Source organism: Podarcis melisellensis (assembly GCF_964234715.1).
Source record: "Podarcis melisellensis genome assembly, chromosome: 10".
NCBI lineage: Eukaryota > Metazoa > Chordata > Lepidosauria > Squamata > Lacertidae > Podarcis > Podarcis melisellensis.
This window is the reverse complement of record NC_138542.1, coordinates 74579522-74592145: the sequence shown is the minus strand read 5'-3', so window position 1 is coordinate 74592145 and position 12624 is coordinate 74579522. Positions and strand designations below refer to the sequence as shown.

General features: G+C 48.8%; 1 protein-coding gene across 2 annotated transcripts in view; it reads right to left on the bottom strand.

The window, feature by feature from the left end:
- NCAPH2 (non-SMC condensin II complex subunit H2) overlaps positions 1-12624 on the bottom strand; it is a 34367-nt gene that overhangs the window by 10511 nt on the left and 11232 nt on the right. The window contains exons 7-14 of one of the 2 annotated variants that reach the window (XM_081927062.1): positions 11964-12043; positions 11242-11378; positions 10992-11084; positions 7908-8029; positions 7753-7818; positions 5771-5837; positions 3804-3911; positions 1417-1470 (exon numbers count right to left, since the gene is read on the bottom strand). In XM_081927062.1, the coding sequence (XP_081783188.1) occupies positions 1417-1470; positions 3804-3911; positions 5771-5837; positions 7753-7818; positions 7908-8029; positions 10992-11084; positions 11242-11378; positions 11964-12043 (727 nt within the window). Of the gene's footprint in view, positions 1-1416; positions 1471-3803; positions 3912-5770; positions 5838-7752; positions 7819-7907; positions 8033-10991; positions 11085-11241; positions 11379-11963; positions 12044-12624 lie in introns of both variants that reach the window. The other variant, XM_081927061.1, reaches the window with a different exon arrangement.

The window sequence follows — 12624 nt, the reverse complement described above, 5'->3', positions numbered from 1 at the left end:
CTGTCCAGAAATGACAGGATCAGGAACAGGGTCTTTGACAAAGCCCAGCTTCTCTCCCCCTCCCCAAATCCCCTCGTCCTGCTCCCAGGCTCTGGGAAGCAGCTTTGCAAGGAGCAGCGAAAAGCCACTCTCCGCCCAGCCCTTCTTCTGCAGAACTTGCTTTGCTGCTCCCCAGCTCCCTGCCCCGGATTCTTACGTGGCTGACTCCGAAACCCCTTCTCAAATCCTCCCCAACCCAGCTTGGCCTCAGCTTAGCTCTCTTCTCAACTGTCTATACCAGGGGTCAGCAACCTTTTTTCAGTCCACCGTCCCTCAGACCATGTGGGGGGGGCCAGACTATATTTTTTGGGGAAAAGAACGAATTCCTATGCCCCACAAATAACCCAGAGATGCATTTGAAATAAAAGCACACATTCTACTCATGTAAAAACACACTGATTCCCAGACTGTCCGCGGGCTAGATTTAGAAAGCAATTGAGCTGGATCCGGCCCCCGGGCTTTAGGTTGCCTACCCCTGACAGAGAAACGGCGATTCCTGCCCCAGATGTTGTGGGACTCCAACTCCCATCAGGCTGCATGGCCAAGGGTCAAGGATGATGAAAGCCTGTCGTCTCATCTATTTTCAAGGTCTCTGGAGGGGCTCCATTGCTGCTTCTACGTTTTGTGCACATTTTGGTGCCGAAAAGATGCTCAGCGGCTGTGGCAGGGTGCCCAGATGCCTGCCTGCCCATGTGGGAACAGGTGCAGGTTTTATTAGTATGAATGGGCACTTGGTGTCCCACAGGCTGCAAGGCAACACCTGGGATCTGACTAACCCTCAGCTACCGTGTGTGTGTGTGTGTGTGTGTGTGTGTGTGTTTGTGTGTGTGTGTGTGTGTGTGTGTGTAGAAGGAAATGCTGCACCCACCCCAAGGAAAGGTCACATGAGAGCTACAGAGGGGAGCACCCAATGGAGTCACATGACAAGAAACTTCAGGAAGAATCTTCTGATGGTGAGAGCCATTTGACAGAGGAATGGAAAACCTCTGACAGTGGTGGACTCTCCTTCGCAGGAGGTTTTGGAGCAGAGGTCGGGTGGCCACCTGTCAGGGATCCTTTAGCTGAGATTCCTACCTTGCAGGGAGTTGGACTAGATGACCCCTAGGGGATCCTTTCCAACCCTAGGATTGTATGAGAGCAATGCCCAAAGACTGTAAATTGGACTGCATGAAGGAGAGGCGTCTGGAAGATGCCCAGAGTGGGGCCCAAAGAAATGCAGAGGCTGCTTTGATATGTCTAACTTGCTCCCTGCGGCTTTGTCTGTTTCTTATTAAACGCAAAGTCAAGCATAAGCAAACTAACAAAGAAGGGAAGGCAAACCGGCAAAGGACCCAGGACAGTGACTTTCCCACCCACCTACGAGTTGCACCCACTCACCAGGGAACACTGGACCTTTCTTCCTGCTTCTCTGGTTGCCAGTTCTGTGGTGCTCTGGGGAGAGAAGAACATGCTCAGAGGGAGACGGCAGAGGTTCTCTGGCAAAGTGGCCCTCCTTGCTCCCTCCCTCCCTCCTCAAGGTGGCACAGAGGCACTTCCAAGGCCAGGCAAAGCGTCAGGTCAAAGGGCAAGACGATGCTATGCAAGAACCTGGCATTCTTCCACCTTGGCCGTGCTATGCAGCTGGTCCCTTGCCTTTCCCGCCCCAACCTGGCCACAGTGATCCATGCGACGGTCACCTCCAGGCTTGATTATTGAAACTCGCTCTATGGGGGCCTCCCTTGAAGCTGACCCAGAAACTCCAGCGGGTGCAGAATGCCGCAGCGAGGCTCCTAACAGGGTCCCTGCCATGGGATCACATTTATCCAGTGCTTTACCAGCTGCACTGGCTCCTGGTGGAGTACAGGGTCAGGTTTAAGGTGCTGGTTTTGACCTTTAAAGCCCTATACGGCCTAGGACCCACGTACCTATGGGACCGCCTCTCCTGGTATGTCCCACGGAGGACCTTAAGGTCCACAAATGACAACACTTTGGAGGTCCTGAGCCTCAAGGAAGTTAGATTGGTTGCAACTAGGGCCAGTACTGGCCCCGACTTGGTGGAACGCTCTGTCCCAAGAGACTAGGGCCCTGCGGAACTTGACAGTTTTCCACAGGGCCTGCAAGATGGAGCTGTTCCGCCTGGCCTTTGGTTTGGAATTGGTCTCACCCTTATGTTTCCCTCCCCTTACGGTTTTGATCTATGGGCTACTATTAAAATGAGGCTGTATTTTAAATTGTATTTTAAGCCGTATTTTAAATTGGTTTTTCTTTTTCTTCCCTACCCCCTATTATGTTTTTATTGTAATTTTACTGGTGTTAGCCACTCTGAGCCCGGCTCTGGCCGGGGAGGGTGGGGTATAAATAAATTATTATTATTATTTTTAAATAGAATCTGTATGTTGCTTAGTTGTGACGAAACTTCCAAGTAGTTACACCAATTCCAACCCTTGGTCCACCTCTCTTGGTGATTCAACCCAAGATGCTCTGCTTGCAAAGCAACGGCGCTTTCCCTATGAGCTGCAACAGTGGTGAATACAGTGGTGCCCTGCAAGACGAACGCCTCGCAAGACAAAAAACCCGCTAGACGAACGGGTTTTCCGTTTTGGAGGCGCTTCATAAAACGAATTCCCCTATGGGGTTGCTTCGCAAGACGAAAAAAATCTTGCATCCCCCCGCGGGTTTTTTCGCTTTTTTCGCCCTTTTCTTAAGCCGCTAAGCCGCTTATCAGCTGTTCCGCTGATAAGCCGCTTAACAGCTGATCGCTGGAAGCCGCTTGACAGCTGTAGCGCTAATCCGCTAAGCTGTCAATGGGCTTGCTTCGCAAGACGAAAAAACCGCTATACGAAGAGCCTCACGGAACGGATTAATTTCGTCTTGCGAGGCACCACTGTACTAAGAATGAGCAGTGAATACTAAGACAGGCGAACTAACGCCAGTGTACTGGAAGAAGCAAAGATCACCCGTGTCAAAGCAATGATTCTTCAACATCAGCTTTGTTGGACTGGTCATGTTGTGCCTGGTTATCGTCTTCCAAAGCAACTCCTCTATTCCAAACTTAAAAATGGTAATGCTGGTGGTCAACAAAAGAGGTTTAAAGACTGTCTCAAGGCAAATCTTAAAAAATGTAGCATAAAAATTGACAACTGGGAAACACTGGCCTGCGAGCTCCAGTTGGAGAACCGCTTTTACCAAGGGTGTCATGGGCTTTGAAGACACTCGAACTCAGGACACAAGGGAGAAACGTGCTAAGAGGAAGGCACACTTGGCAAACCCTCATTGTGATCAACTCCCACCTGGAAACCAATGTCCCCACTGTGGAAGGACGTGTGGATCCGGAACTGGCCTCCACAGTCACTTAAGGACTCACTGTTAAGACTGTGTTTGTGAAAGACAATCTTATTTGGCTACGAGGGATCGCCAAAGAAGACGACTAAGAAGAGCTAGAACAGGAAGTGACTAAATACCCGTTGCTGCAAGCCACGCGAGAGAGCTCTTGTGCTCAGGTTCTGTTTGCAGATTTCCCCAGGTGCCTGGTTGGCCACTGTGAGAACAGGAAGCTGGGCTGATCTAGCAAGCTCCTCTTCGGTTCTTAGGCCTTACCAGAAGCAGCACCCTCTGACCGACTTGGTGGGGGGCACAGGGGTGGAACAAGCGCGTCCACAACAGAGGACCAGCTGCGTTCATGAAACAGAGACTTCTTGGATACAGCAAGCTAAGGGCTCCCTCAGCCTTGAGGTGGAAAGGTCACGTCCCACAGCAGCCCCATGCTCGCGCCCCATTGTACTCACCTGTGGCTGAAAACCAGGCTGTGAATTCCTGCAGCTTGCTGGGCAGCCTCCTCTTCCTCTTGGTGCCAGGCAAGTTCTCCAGGGCATGTGGCACCGTGAACGGCTTGCCTAAAGAGAGAGAAGCGGAAGGGGCTGCCCTCCTACATCGGGTCACAGGGGCAGAAACGGAGGCCCTCCCAGTCCCTCAAAAAACACTAGCACTCAACAGTCAAGACTCCCCTCTCACTGTTACGTTTCACACTTTATAGGCTTCTAACACAGGCTTCCTCAACCTCGGCCCTCCAGATGTTTTTGGACTACAACTCCCATGATCCCTAGCTAGCAGGACCAGTGGTCAAGGACGATGGGAATTGTAGTCTCAAAATATCTGGAGGGCCGAGGTTGAGGAAGCCTGGTCTAACACTTTCCCGGTTTTCCGTCCCTTTCCAGTATCTGTTGCGTCCCACAAAGGGACCAAGATAACGGCCAAAGGCTGTCATGTGCCACCAGCGTTCAAAATTTGCCAGGCACATTTTGCACCCAGCTGTTGGCCCGGGGGCCAGGACGGTGCCTGATGTCTCCACCATCTGGAAGTGTATGCCTGGGGATCCTTGGATCTGGACCTTTTCACACAGTAATACCACATCATCTCAAATGCTATCCGTTATATTTTATCCGCACAATCAGAACGAATTTCAGGAACCAAAAAGTCGTGTTGAAAAATGGACTTTCGAGCTGTCTGGCCCTCAAATGGCAACGAGGAATTCTGTTCTGGCGACAGTAACCCTGGTTTAAGGAGCCATTTGGAGCATGCACTCGTACCTTGGTTTGCAAATGCCTTAGAGGAGTCGAATGTTTTGGCTCCCGAACAATCGAAAACCGGAAGTGATTGTTCTGGTTTTCGAATGTCCGACTCAACTTCCGTGGCTTCCAATTGGCTGCAGGAGCTTCCTGCAGCCAATCGGAAGCTGTGCCTTGGTTCACAAACGTTTTGGAAGTCAAACAGACTTCTGGAACGAATTCCATTCGACTTCCAAGGTGCTACTGTATATCTGAGTTTCTAACACTTCCTGCCACAAACGGTGGACTCTCCTTCATTGAAGGTTTTTAAGCAGCAGTTAGATGGCCCTCTGTCAGTGATTCTTGAGTTGCGACTCCTGCATTGTAGGGGGTCAGACTAGAAGACCCCTGGGGTTCCTCCCAACTCGATGATTCTATGGAATAAGTTTTCTTAAGGAAACCTCAGGGGACAAATCTCTCCTCACAGCCCATTTGGGTCTAACTGATGGTTTTTCGGGAGGTGGGTTACCAGGGAGGGTTCTGCAGCAGCCAGCCAGCCAGGGTGGATAAAAATCAACTATTTTAAAATAAAAAAATAATTTAAATTGATTTTTTTTTTAACTTGGATTTTTAAAATAAAATGCTTTTGGAGGAAAAATCTTTTAAACAGAAAACTATTTTTAGAGTTACATTATAGTCCAAAGGCTATAATCAGGAAATAATAATTTGTTTTAAGTTTTTCATGTGTGCTAAAACTCAGGCTAAGTTTTATTTAAAAAAATGTTTAACCACATCAGCTAACAACCATGAATGCATATGCTACAATGTTACTGTTTTAGTTAAACAAATTGTTTTAATTGTTATTAAGGGAATGATTATTTCTCTCCTTCCAATAAACTGCAGCAGAAAAGTTGTCCAAATATAAACAATAATTTCATAATTATCTGTCCATGTGTTTCTAATAGTATAACCAAATCAGTAATTTTTGATATAACTGTAAAAACTACTCTGAAAATTTATTATTCCAAAAACGAAACCTTCATCTGGTTGTCAATATTAAGATGATACCAGCAAGAATGAGACTTTCTGTAAAAAATAATAAATGATTTAAATCAAGTCTTACTGACTAGTGGTTTAAATCGTGATTTAAATCAAATCCACCCTGCAGCCAGCCAACCCACCCAGCATCCCTCCCTCTCTCCAGATACCTTTCCTCAGGGGTTTGTCATCGGAGGAGCTGAAGGGGTCCAGGCTGCGCCAGGGGTCCAGCATCTCCTGGAAGAGAAACAGAGGCACAGAAACTCCAGCGGGTGCAGAATGCCACTGCGAGGCTCCTTACAGGGTCCTTGCCGCGGGATCACATTCATCCAGTGCTTTACCAACCGCGCTGGCTCCCGGTGGAGTACAAGGTCAGGTTTAAGGTGCTGCTTTTGACCTTTAAAGCCCTAGGCAGCCTAGGACCCTCATACCTACAGGACCGCCTCTCCTGGTATGCCCCATGGAGGAGCTTAAGGTCTACAAATAACACTTTGGAGGTCCCAAGTCGCAAGGTGGTTAGATTGGGTTCAACTAGGGCCAGGGCCTTTTCAGCACTGGCCCCAACATGGTGGAACGCTCTGTCCCAAGAGACCAGGGCCCTGCGGGACTTGGCATCTTTCCGCAGGGCCTGCAAGACAGAGCTGTTCCGTCTGGCCTTTGGTTCGGACTCAGTCTGACCCTTATGTTTCCCTCCCCTTGTGGACTTGATTTATCGGCTACTTTAAAATGAGGCTTCATTTTAAATTGCATTTTAACCCGTATTTTAAATTGGGTCCCCCCCCCCTTCTCTTTCCCCCCTATGTTTTTAATGTGATTTTATTGGTGTTAGCCGCCCTGAGCCTGGCTCTGGCTGGGAAGAGCGAGGTGTAACTAATTATTATTATTAGTAGTAGTAGGTGTTGTGGGTCTCGGCCAGGGCTCAGCAGCGGCATTTGTTTATAAGGCTGCAGCCTGGCCTTGTAATGTAGGACAAGAAGTTGGAACGAGATTCAGACTGTCTCACTGCACACACACACAAAGGAGAGATGACAAGAATAGCCAACTCTGGAGCAGACCAATGGCCCATCTTATCTAGTACCCACATATGCAGTGCCTCATCGCTTGTCCCCAGCATCAGGTATTCAGGGGTATACTTCCACTGCGCCTGGAGGCTCCACTTAGCTGCCATAGCTCATAGCTACTGACAGACCCCTCCTCCTCCTGCATGAATCTGTTCAGTGTTCCTTTCACCCCATCGAAGCCTCCGGGCCGTCAAAACATCTAGCAGCAGTAAGCTCCCCAAGTTAAAGCTCTATCATACCAATTTGAAACATCAGGGACCCCCCTCCAAAATAATATATAATAAAGATTCTGGGAATTGTAGTTTGTTCAGGGTGCTCAGAGTTGTTAGGAGACGCCTTCTTCCCCTCCCACAGCTATAATCCCCCAGAGTTCCCTGTGAAGAAGGACGGATCGAATGATGAACCAGTCTGGGACTGTAGCAGTGAGAGGGGGAATAGGGAGGGATTTCCTAATGACTTTCAGCACCCTCAACACACTACAGTTCCCAGGATTATTTGAGTGGGGGAGTGCCAATTGCTGTGAAAAGTGGCATCACAGCACTTGTAATGTTTGTGCCGGCAGGCGCAAAACAATTGTGGCTAAGCCCACGTTCCGATTTCCTCTGGCACATGCAGGACATTGGACAAATTTTCAACGTACGAGATAACCCAGCTAAAAAGACATCTGAAGGCAGCGCTTTTTAGGGAAGCTCTTAATGTTTGATCCATTACTGTATCTTAATATTTTGTTGTAAGCTGCCCAGAGTGGCTGGGGAAGCCCAGCCAGATGGTCGCGGTATAAATAATAAATTTATTATTATTATTACCGAGGGGTTTGCACAAAGACAACCCTCTGCCCAAGTTTGTTTGCTTATATTATTGCATTTCCACCCCCACCGTGTCTCCAGGGAGCTCAAGGCAGCAGACAGGGTTCTCCCCATTTTATCCTCACAACAACCCTGTGAGGTAGGCTGGCCTGAGAGTCTGCGACTGGCCCAAGATCACCCACACGGGGACTAGAATCGTGGTCTCCCAGGCCGCAGGCGAACGCTGTAGCCACGACCCCACCGTGGCTCTCATGACACAAGGCTGGGGCATTTCGTTCCCCTGACCTTGACGCAGGCATCTGGGGCAGGGCCTCTCTCCCGCAGCATGTAGCCTTTCCTCTGAGGGATGCTCTAGAAGGCAGAGGAACAAGACCGTTAAGGGTTTGTCCCCACGCCTCGGCAGCCTCCCGCTCTCCTCCTCCCCTCGTCCTGCCAAATACCATCTGATGCTCAACATGGACCTCCTCCTCCCGAGCTGGCGAGCCATCCAGGACGTCTTCGGGAAGCGCTGGCAGGAAGTTGTCGCAGTCGTCGTTATCATCACAGATGGACCTTGCTGCACCTGCTTCAAGGAGAAAGGAAGAGGAGGGATCTTCCAGCCCTGCAAAACAGCAGCGGCCGTGGAATGGGCTGCGCTCTCGCCGCGAAGCTCCCTGCTTTCCTTGGGAAAGGAAGTTAAATGGTGGAACTCCCTCCCCCATGATGGCCAACAACCTGGAGGGCTTCAAAAATGGATTGGAGAAATTATTGGAGGAAGAGAGGGCTATGGGTGGCATAGGGCCCTCGTATCTACAGGACTGCCTCTCCTGGTCTGCCCCACAGAGGACCTTAAGGTCCATGAATAATAATAGTTTAGAGGTCCCTAAGGAAGTCACACTATCCTCCACGAGGGCCAGGGCCTTCTCAGTGATGGCTCCGACCTGGTGGAATGCTCTGTACCAGGAGACCAGGGCCCTGCAGGATTTAACCTCCTTCCGCAGGGCCTGTAAGACAGAGGTATTCTGCCTGGCTTTCAACTTGAACTTAGCCTGATCTTTTATTCCCCTTCTTTCCCTCCCTCTCTCCTTTTATGAAGATTACGTGCTCTGAGACCCCACAGCTAATTCTCCCCGGTCTCCTCGCTGGCCCAAATAGGACTAATTTAGCCAGCTAGCCCTGGTGATCATCTAATGTTTATTGGATGGATTTCCCCCCTAAATTGATTTTGAATTTATTGTTATTCATGTTTTATACTGTATTTTATGCTGTTTTTTGCTGCATCAATTAAGTGTTTTAAATTTGTTGTTAGCCGCCCTGAGCCCGGTTTTCTGAACTGGGAAGGGCGGGGTATAAATAAATTATTATTACTACTACTACTAGCCATTTATGGCTCTGCTCTGCCCTCACAACCAGAGGCAGCGATGCTTCTGAATTCCAGTTGACGGAAGGCACGGGAGGGGAGAGGACTCTTGCGCTTGGGTCTGCTTTCAGGTTTCCCTTGGGGGCACCCGGTTTGCCACTGTGAACAGGATGCTGAACGAGGTCATTGGTCTGACCCAGCAGGTGCTGGAGAAAATAATAATTTCATAAAACTGCATTTTGATTGTTCCGTTTTGAGTCTATTTCCTAGCTAAACTGAAAAGGCCTGTACCTGTCTTATACAGTACAGAACTAGATTCTTTTAGGTACTGTACGTGGTACCTATGAAAGAGTAAACTGTTAGAATCCATTGTGGCTGTTGTATATGCATGAAAAGAGAATCAGCTAGGCATGGCAATTGCAATCAGTCTTCAATTGTTTTGTAGACAGATGAAAGGGGACATTGGAAGACTTAATGAACAGGAAAATCAGTCAAAGTCTTAATAAGGAAAGACAGCAGAAAATGGTTATACGTAATCACATGATATTATGATGAGGGCTGATCTGAAGAGCCAAACGGTTTAGATTGGTTCAGGATGATGACTTTGGGTTGCAACTAATAAGATTGCTGTGATTCTTTGATTGGGGAGAGGAAATGACATCTATAATCTGCAAAAAAACATGGCTTTGGATGCGGAACCCTGCAGCCTCCTCCTTATTTCTGAGGCTGTCCCTTTGAGAATTTGTATTTCAATGAAGGACTCTCGCTTGGAGCATGCGCCCTTTTCTTTTGGGTTTCTGGGAGGGATAGTTCCAGTCTAGGAACCTCTTTTTAAGCATCTCCAATACGGGCTCTTATTTTTCAGATGCCCTCAGTTGCCTGCGGAAAGCCAGGTGAAACTCCCCTCCCCTTATAATTACACTTTCATAAAGGGGCGTCGGATAACTTACAAAAAAAATCATTCAGTCGAAAATCTAACAATAACCTGCATCAAAATCCTCCTCCTATTAGTTATGCCTAACAGTGTATGGAACAACTGATTGGTTCAAAATTGGGAAAGGAGTATGGCAAGGCTGTATATTGTCTCCCTGCTTATTTAACTTATATGCAGAATTCATCATGCGAAAGGCTGGGCTGGATGAATCCCAAGCCGGAATTAAGATCGCCGGAAGAAATATCAACAACCTCAGATATGCAGATGACACAACCTTGATGGCAGAAAGTGAGGAGGAATTAAAGAGGGTGAAAGAGGAGAGCACAAAATATGGTCTGAAGCTCAATATCAAAAAACGAAGATCATGGCCACTGGGCCCATCACCTCCTGGCAAATAGAAGGGGAAGAAATGGAGGCAGTGAGAGATTTTACTTTCTTGGGCTCCATGATCACTGCAGATGGTGAAAGCAGCCACGAAATTAAAAGACGCCTGCTCCTTGGGAGAAAAGCAATGACAAACCTAGACAGCATCTTAAAAAGCAGAGACATCACCTTGCCAACAAAGGTCCATATAGTTAAAGCCATGGTTTTCCCAGTAGTGATGTATGGAAGTGAGAGCTGGACCATAAAGAAGGCTGATCACCGAAGAATTGATGCTTTTGAATTCTGGTGCTGGAGGAGACTCTTGAGAGTCCCATGGACTGCAAGAAGATCAAACCTCTCCATTCTGAAGGAAATCAGCCCTGAGTGCTCACTGGAAGGACAGATCCTGAAGCTGAGGCTCCAAGACTTTGGCCACCTCAAGAGAAGAGAAGACTCCCTGGAAAAGACCCTCATGTTGGGAAAGATGGAGGGCACAAGGAGAAGGGGACGACAGAGGACGAGTTGGTTGGTCAAGTGTTCTTGAAGCTATCAGCATGAGTTTGACCAAACTGCGGGAGGCAATGGAAGACAGGAGTGCCTGGCGTGCTCTGGTCCAGGGGGTCACGAAGAGTCGGAGACGACTAAACGAGTAAACAACAAACAGTATATACTTTTGTCCCTACTCATTTACCCTAATTTCACCCCCCCTTCCTCCCTCCCGTTTGACCCCCCCCCCCAATTGTTCTCTCTTCAAATCTTTAACCATGTGCACAGATTATTCATTCTAATTTGGATGCTTGGGTTGGCTTCCCCCCATGCTATCTAATTCCTATAACATGTCCATTTATTCAAAATCTTTTGACATTTGTCTTGCCAGGCGCAACTCACCGCTTTCTTCGGAGAAGTTCAGCGCTGCAACAGGCGTCCGGAACCCGCAGACGTCCATGGGCGTGGAGCCTGCTGGAAGAAGGCCCTGCACACCTATAGGGGAAGGAGAGGGGACTGAGAGGGCCACCCTAGAGCATGGCAGCAACATCCCCCTAACGACACCAAAGCATGTGGCCCCTTCTTAAGCTCTTAACATCCCCCCTCCAATGGAGCAAGAGGGGAGAGAGAAGCACCGTGCGCCGGCCCCTACCTATAGAGCCGATCCCCTGGTCCCAGTTCCTGTCCTGTATCGGCGAGAGCCCCACCAGCTCCAGCCTGCCGGTGATTTGAGGAGTGCAGATGTTCATGTGAAAATCCTTCCGGCTCGCCAACTTCTCCCCCTTCTGGCTGCAAGGAAACACAGTGACCCCTTCAGTCTGTAGGCCAGCCCTGTTAGAATTCCTGCTCCACGTTTGCAGTCATGGGATTGTTGTCTTTCACATGACGGTGTATGTTTTGACTCCACAGAGTGGGAAGTGATGGAGACAGGATGTTTGTGTTACTGTGTTCCGTGAAGTGGGACCATTGTCCTTTGTTCTTTCTCTTTGCTGTGTGATGCTAGAGAGAGAGGGAGCCATGTTGCAGTGCTCCGTGTGTGTTTATATGTAAATAAAGCCGATTAGCCAAAATGTTGAGTTGCTGAGCTCTGTTAGGCAACTTGCACAAACTCTGTGGATCCCTAAGTGTGCCAGTGTCTGCTGGCATCAATGATGTTCAGGCTGAAGAAAGATTGTGAAGCTCCTGAACGATTGACCAGGAGGGAGGGAACATGCCAGTCGGACAGGTGTCTCTACCATGATCCTACTCGTGTGTAGGCTGAACTCCTGACAAGCCTTAGAGAGCTGGGCAGCATGAGAAGGCACACCTCCCCCAGAGCGCATTGATAATCCCCTCTAACTAGGAAAATTAAAGGTTGGGGCAGGCAATCTTTACCTGAAGAGGGGATTGTCAGTCTTTTCTGTGTCATCTGGTGGAACCAGGGCCATTGGAGTCAAGGGGACAATGCCGTTCGCCTGGAAAGATAAGGAAGCAAGTTCCAACGTGTCTAGGGAGAGGGGTGGTGGGGGTCGTCCTCTGGGGCAGGAGGGGTGCTGAGCACCTATGGCCTCCTGGAGACTCGGCCATCTCAGGCTAGAGAGCTGTTGAGCTTCCCTTCAGCTGAGTGCTCCTCTTCAGCTGCTGGCGATGCCCTGTTTTTCTAGCTGGGAGTTGTGGTAAAGGGATCTAGTGCAGTTTTGCTCACACTGGCTGGAAGCAGCAATACAGTAGGTACCTTGGTTCTCAAACGGCTTAGTACTCAAACAGTGAAAACACAGAAGTAAGTGTTCCGGTTTTCGAACGCTTTTCGGAAGCCCAACGTCTGATGCGGCTGTCGGCTATTGTTTCCGGGGCACCTGCACCAATCAGAAGCTGAGCCTTGGTTTTTGAACATTTTGGAAGTCAAACGGAGTTCCGGAACAGATTAAGTTTGGCGCTTCCGTTTTTGCTATTTATTTTGCATTTTTGTTTTTGAGGCTTTTTCGGTTAATTTATTTTTGTGACTATGTGGAGCCCAGTTCAGCTACTGATTGATAGATTGTGTGACTGCAGAAAT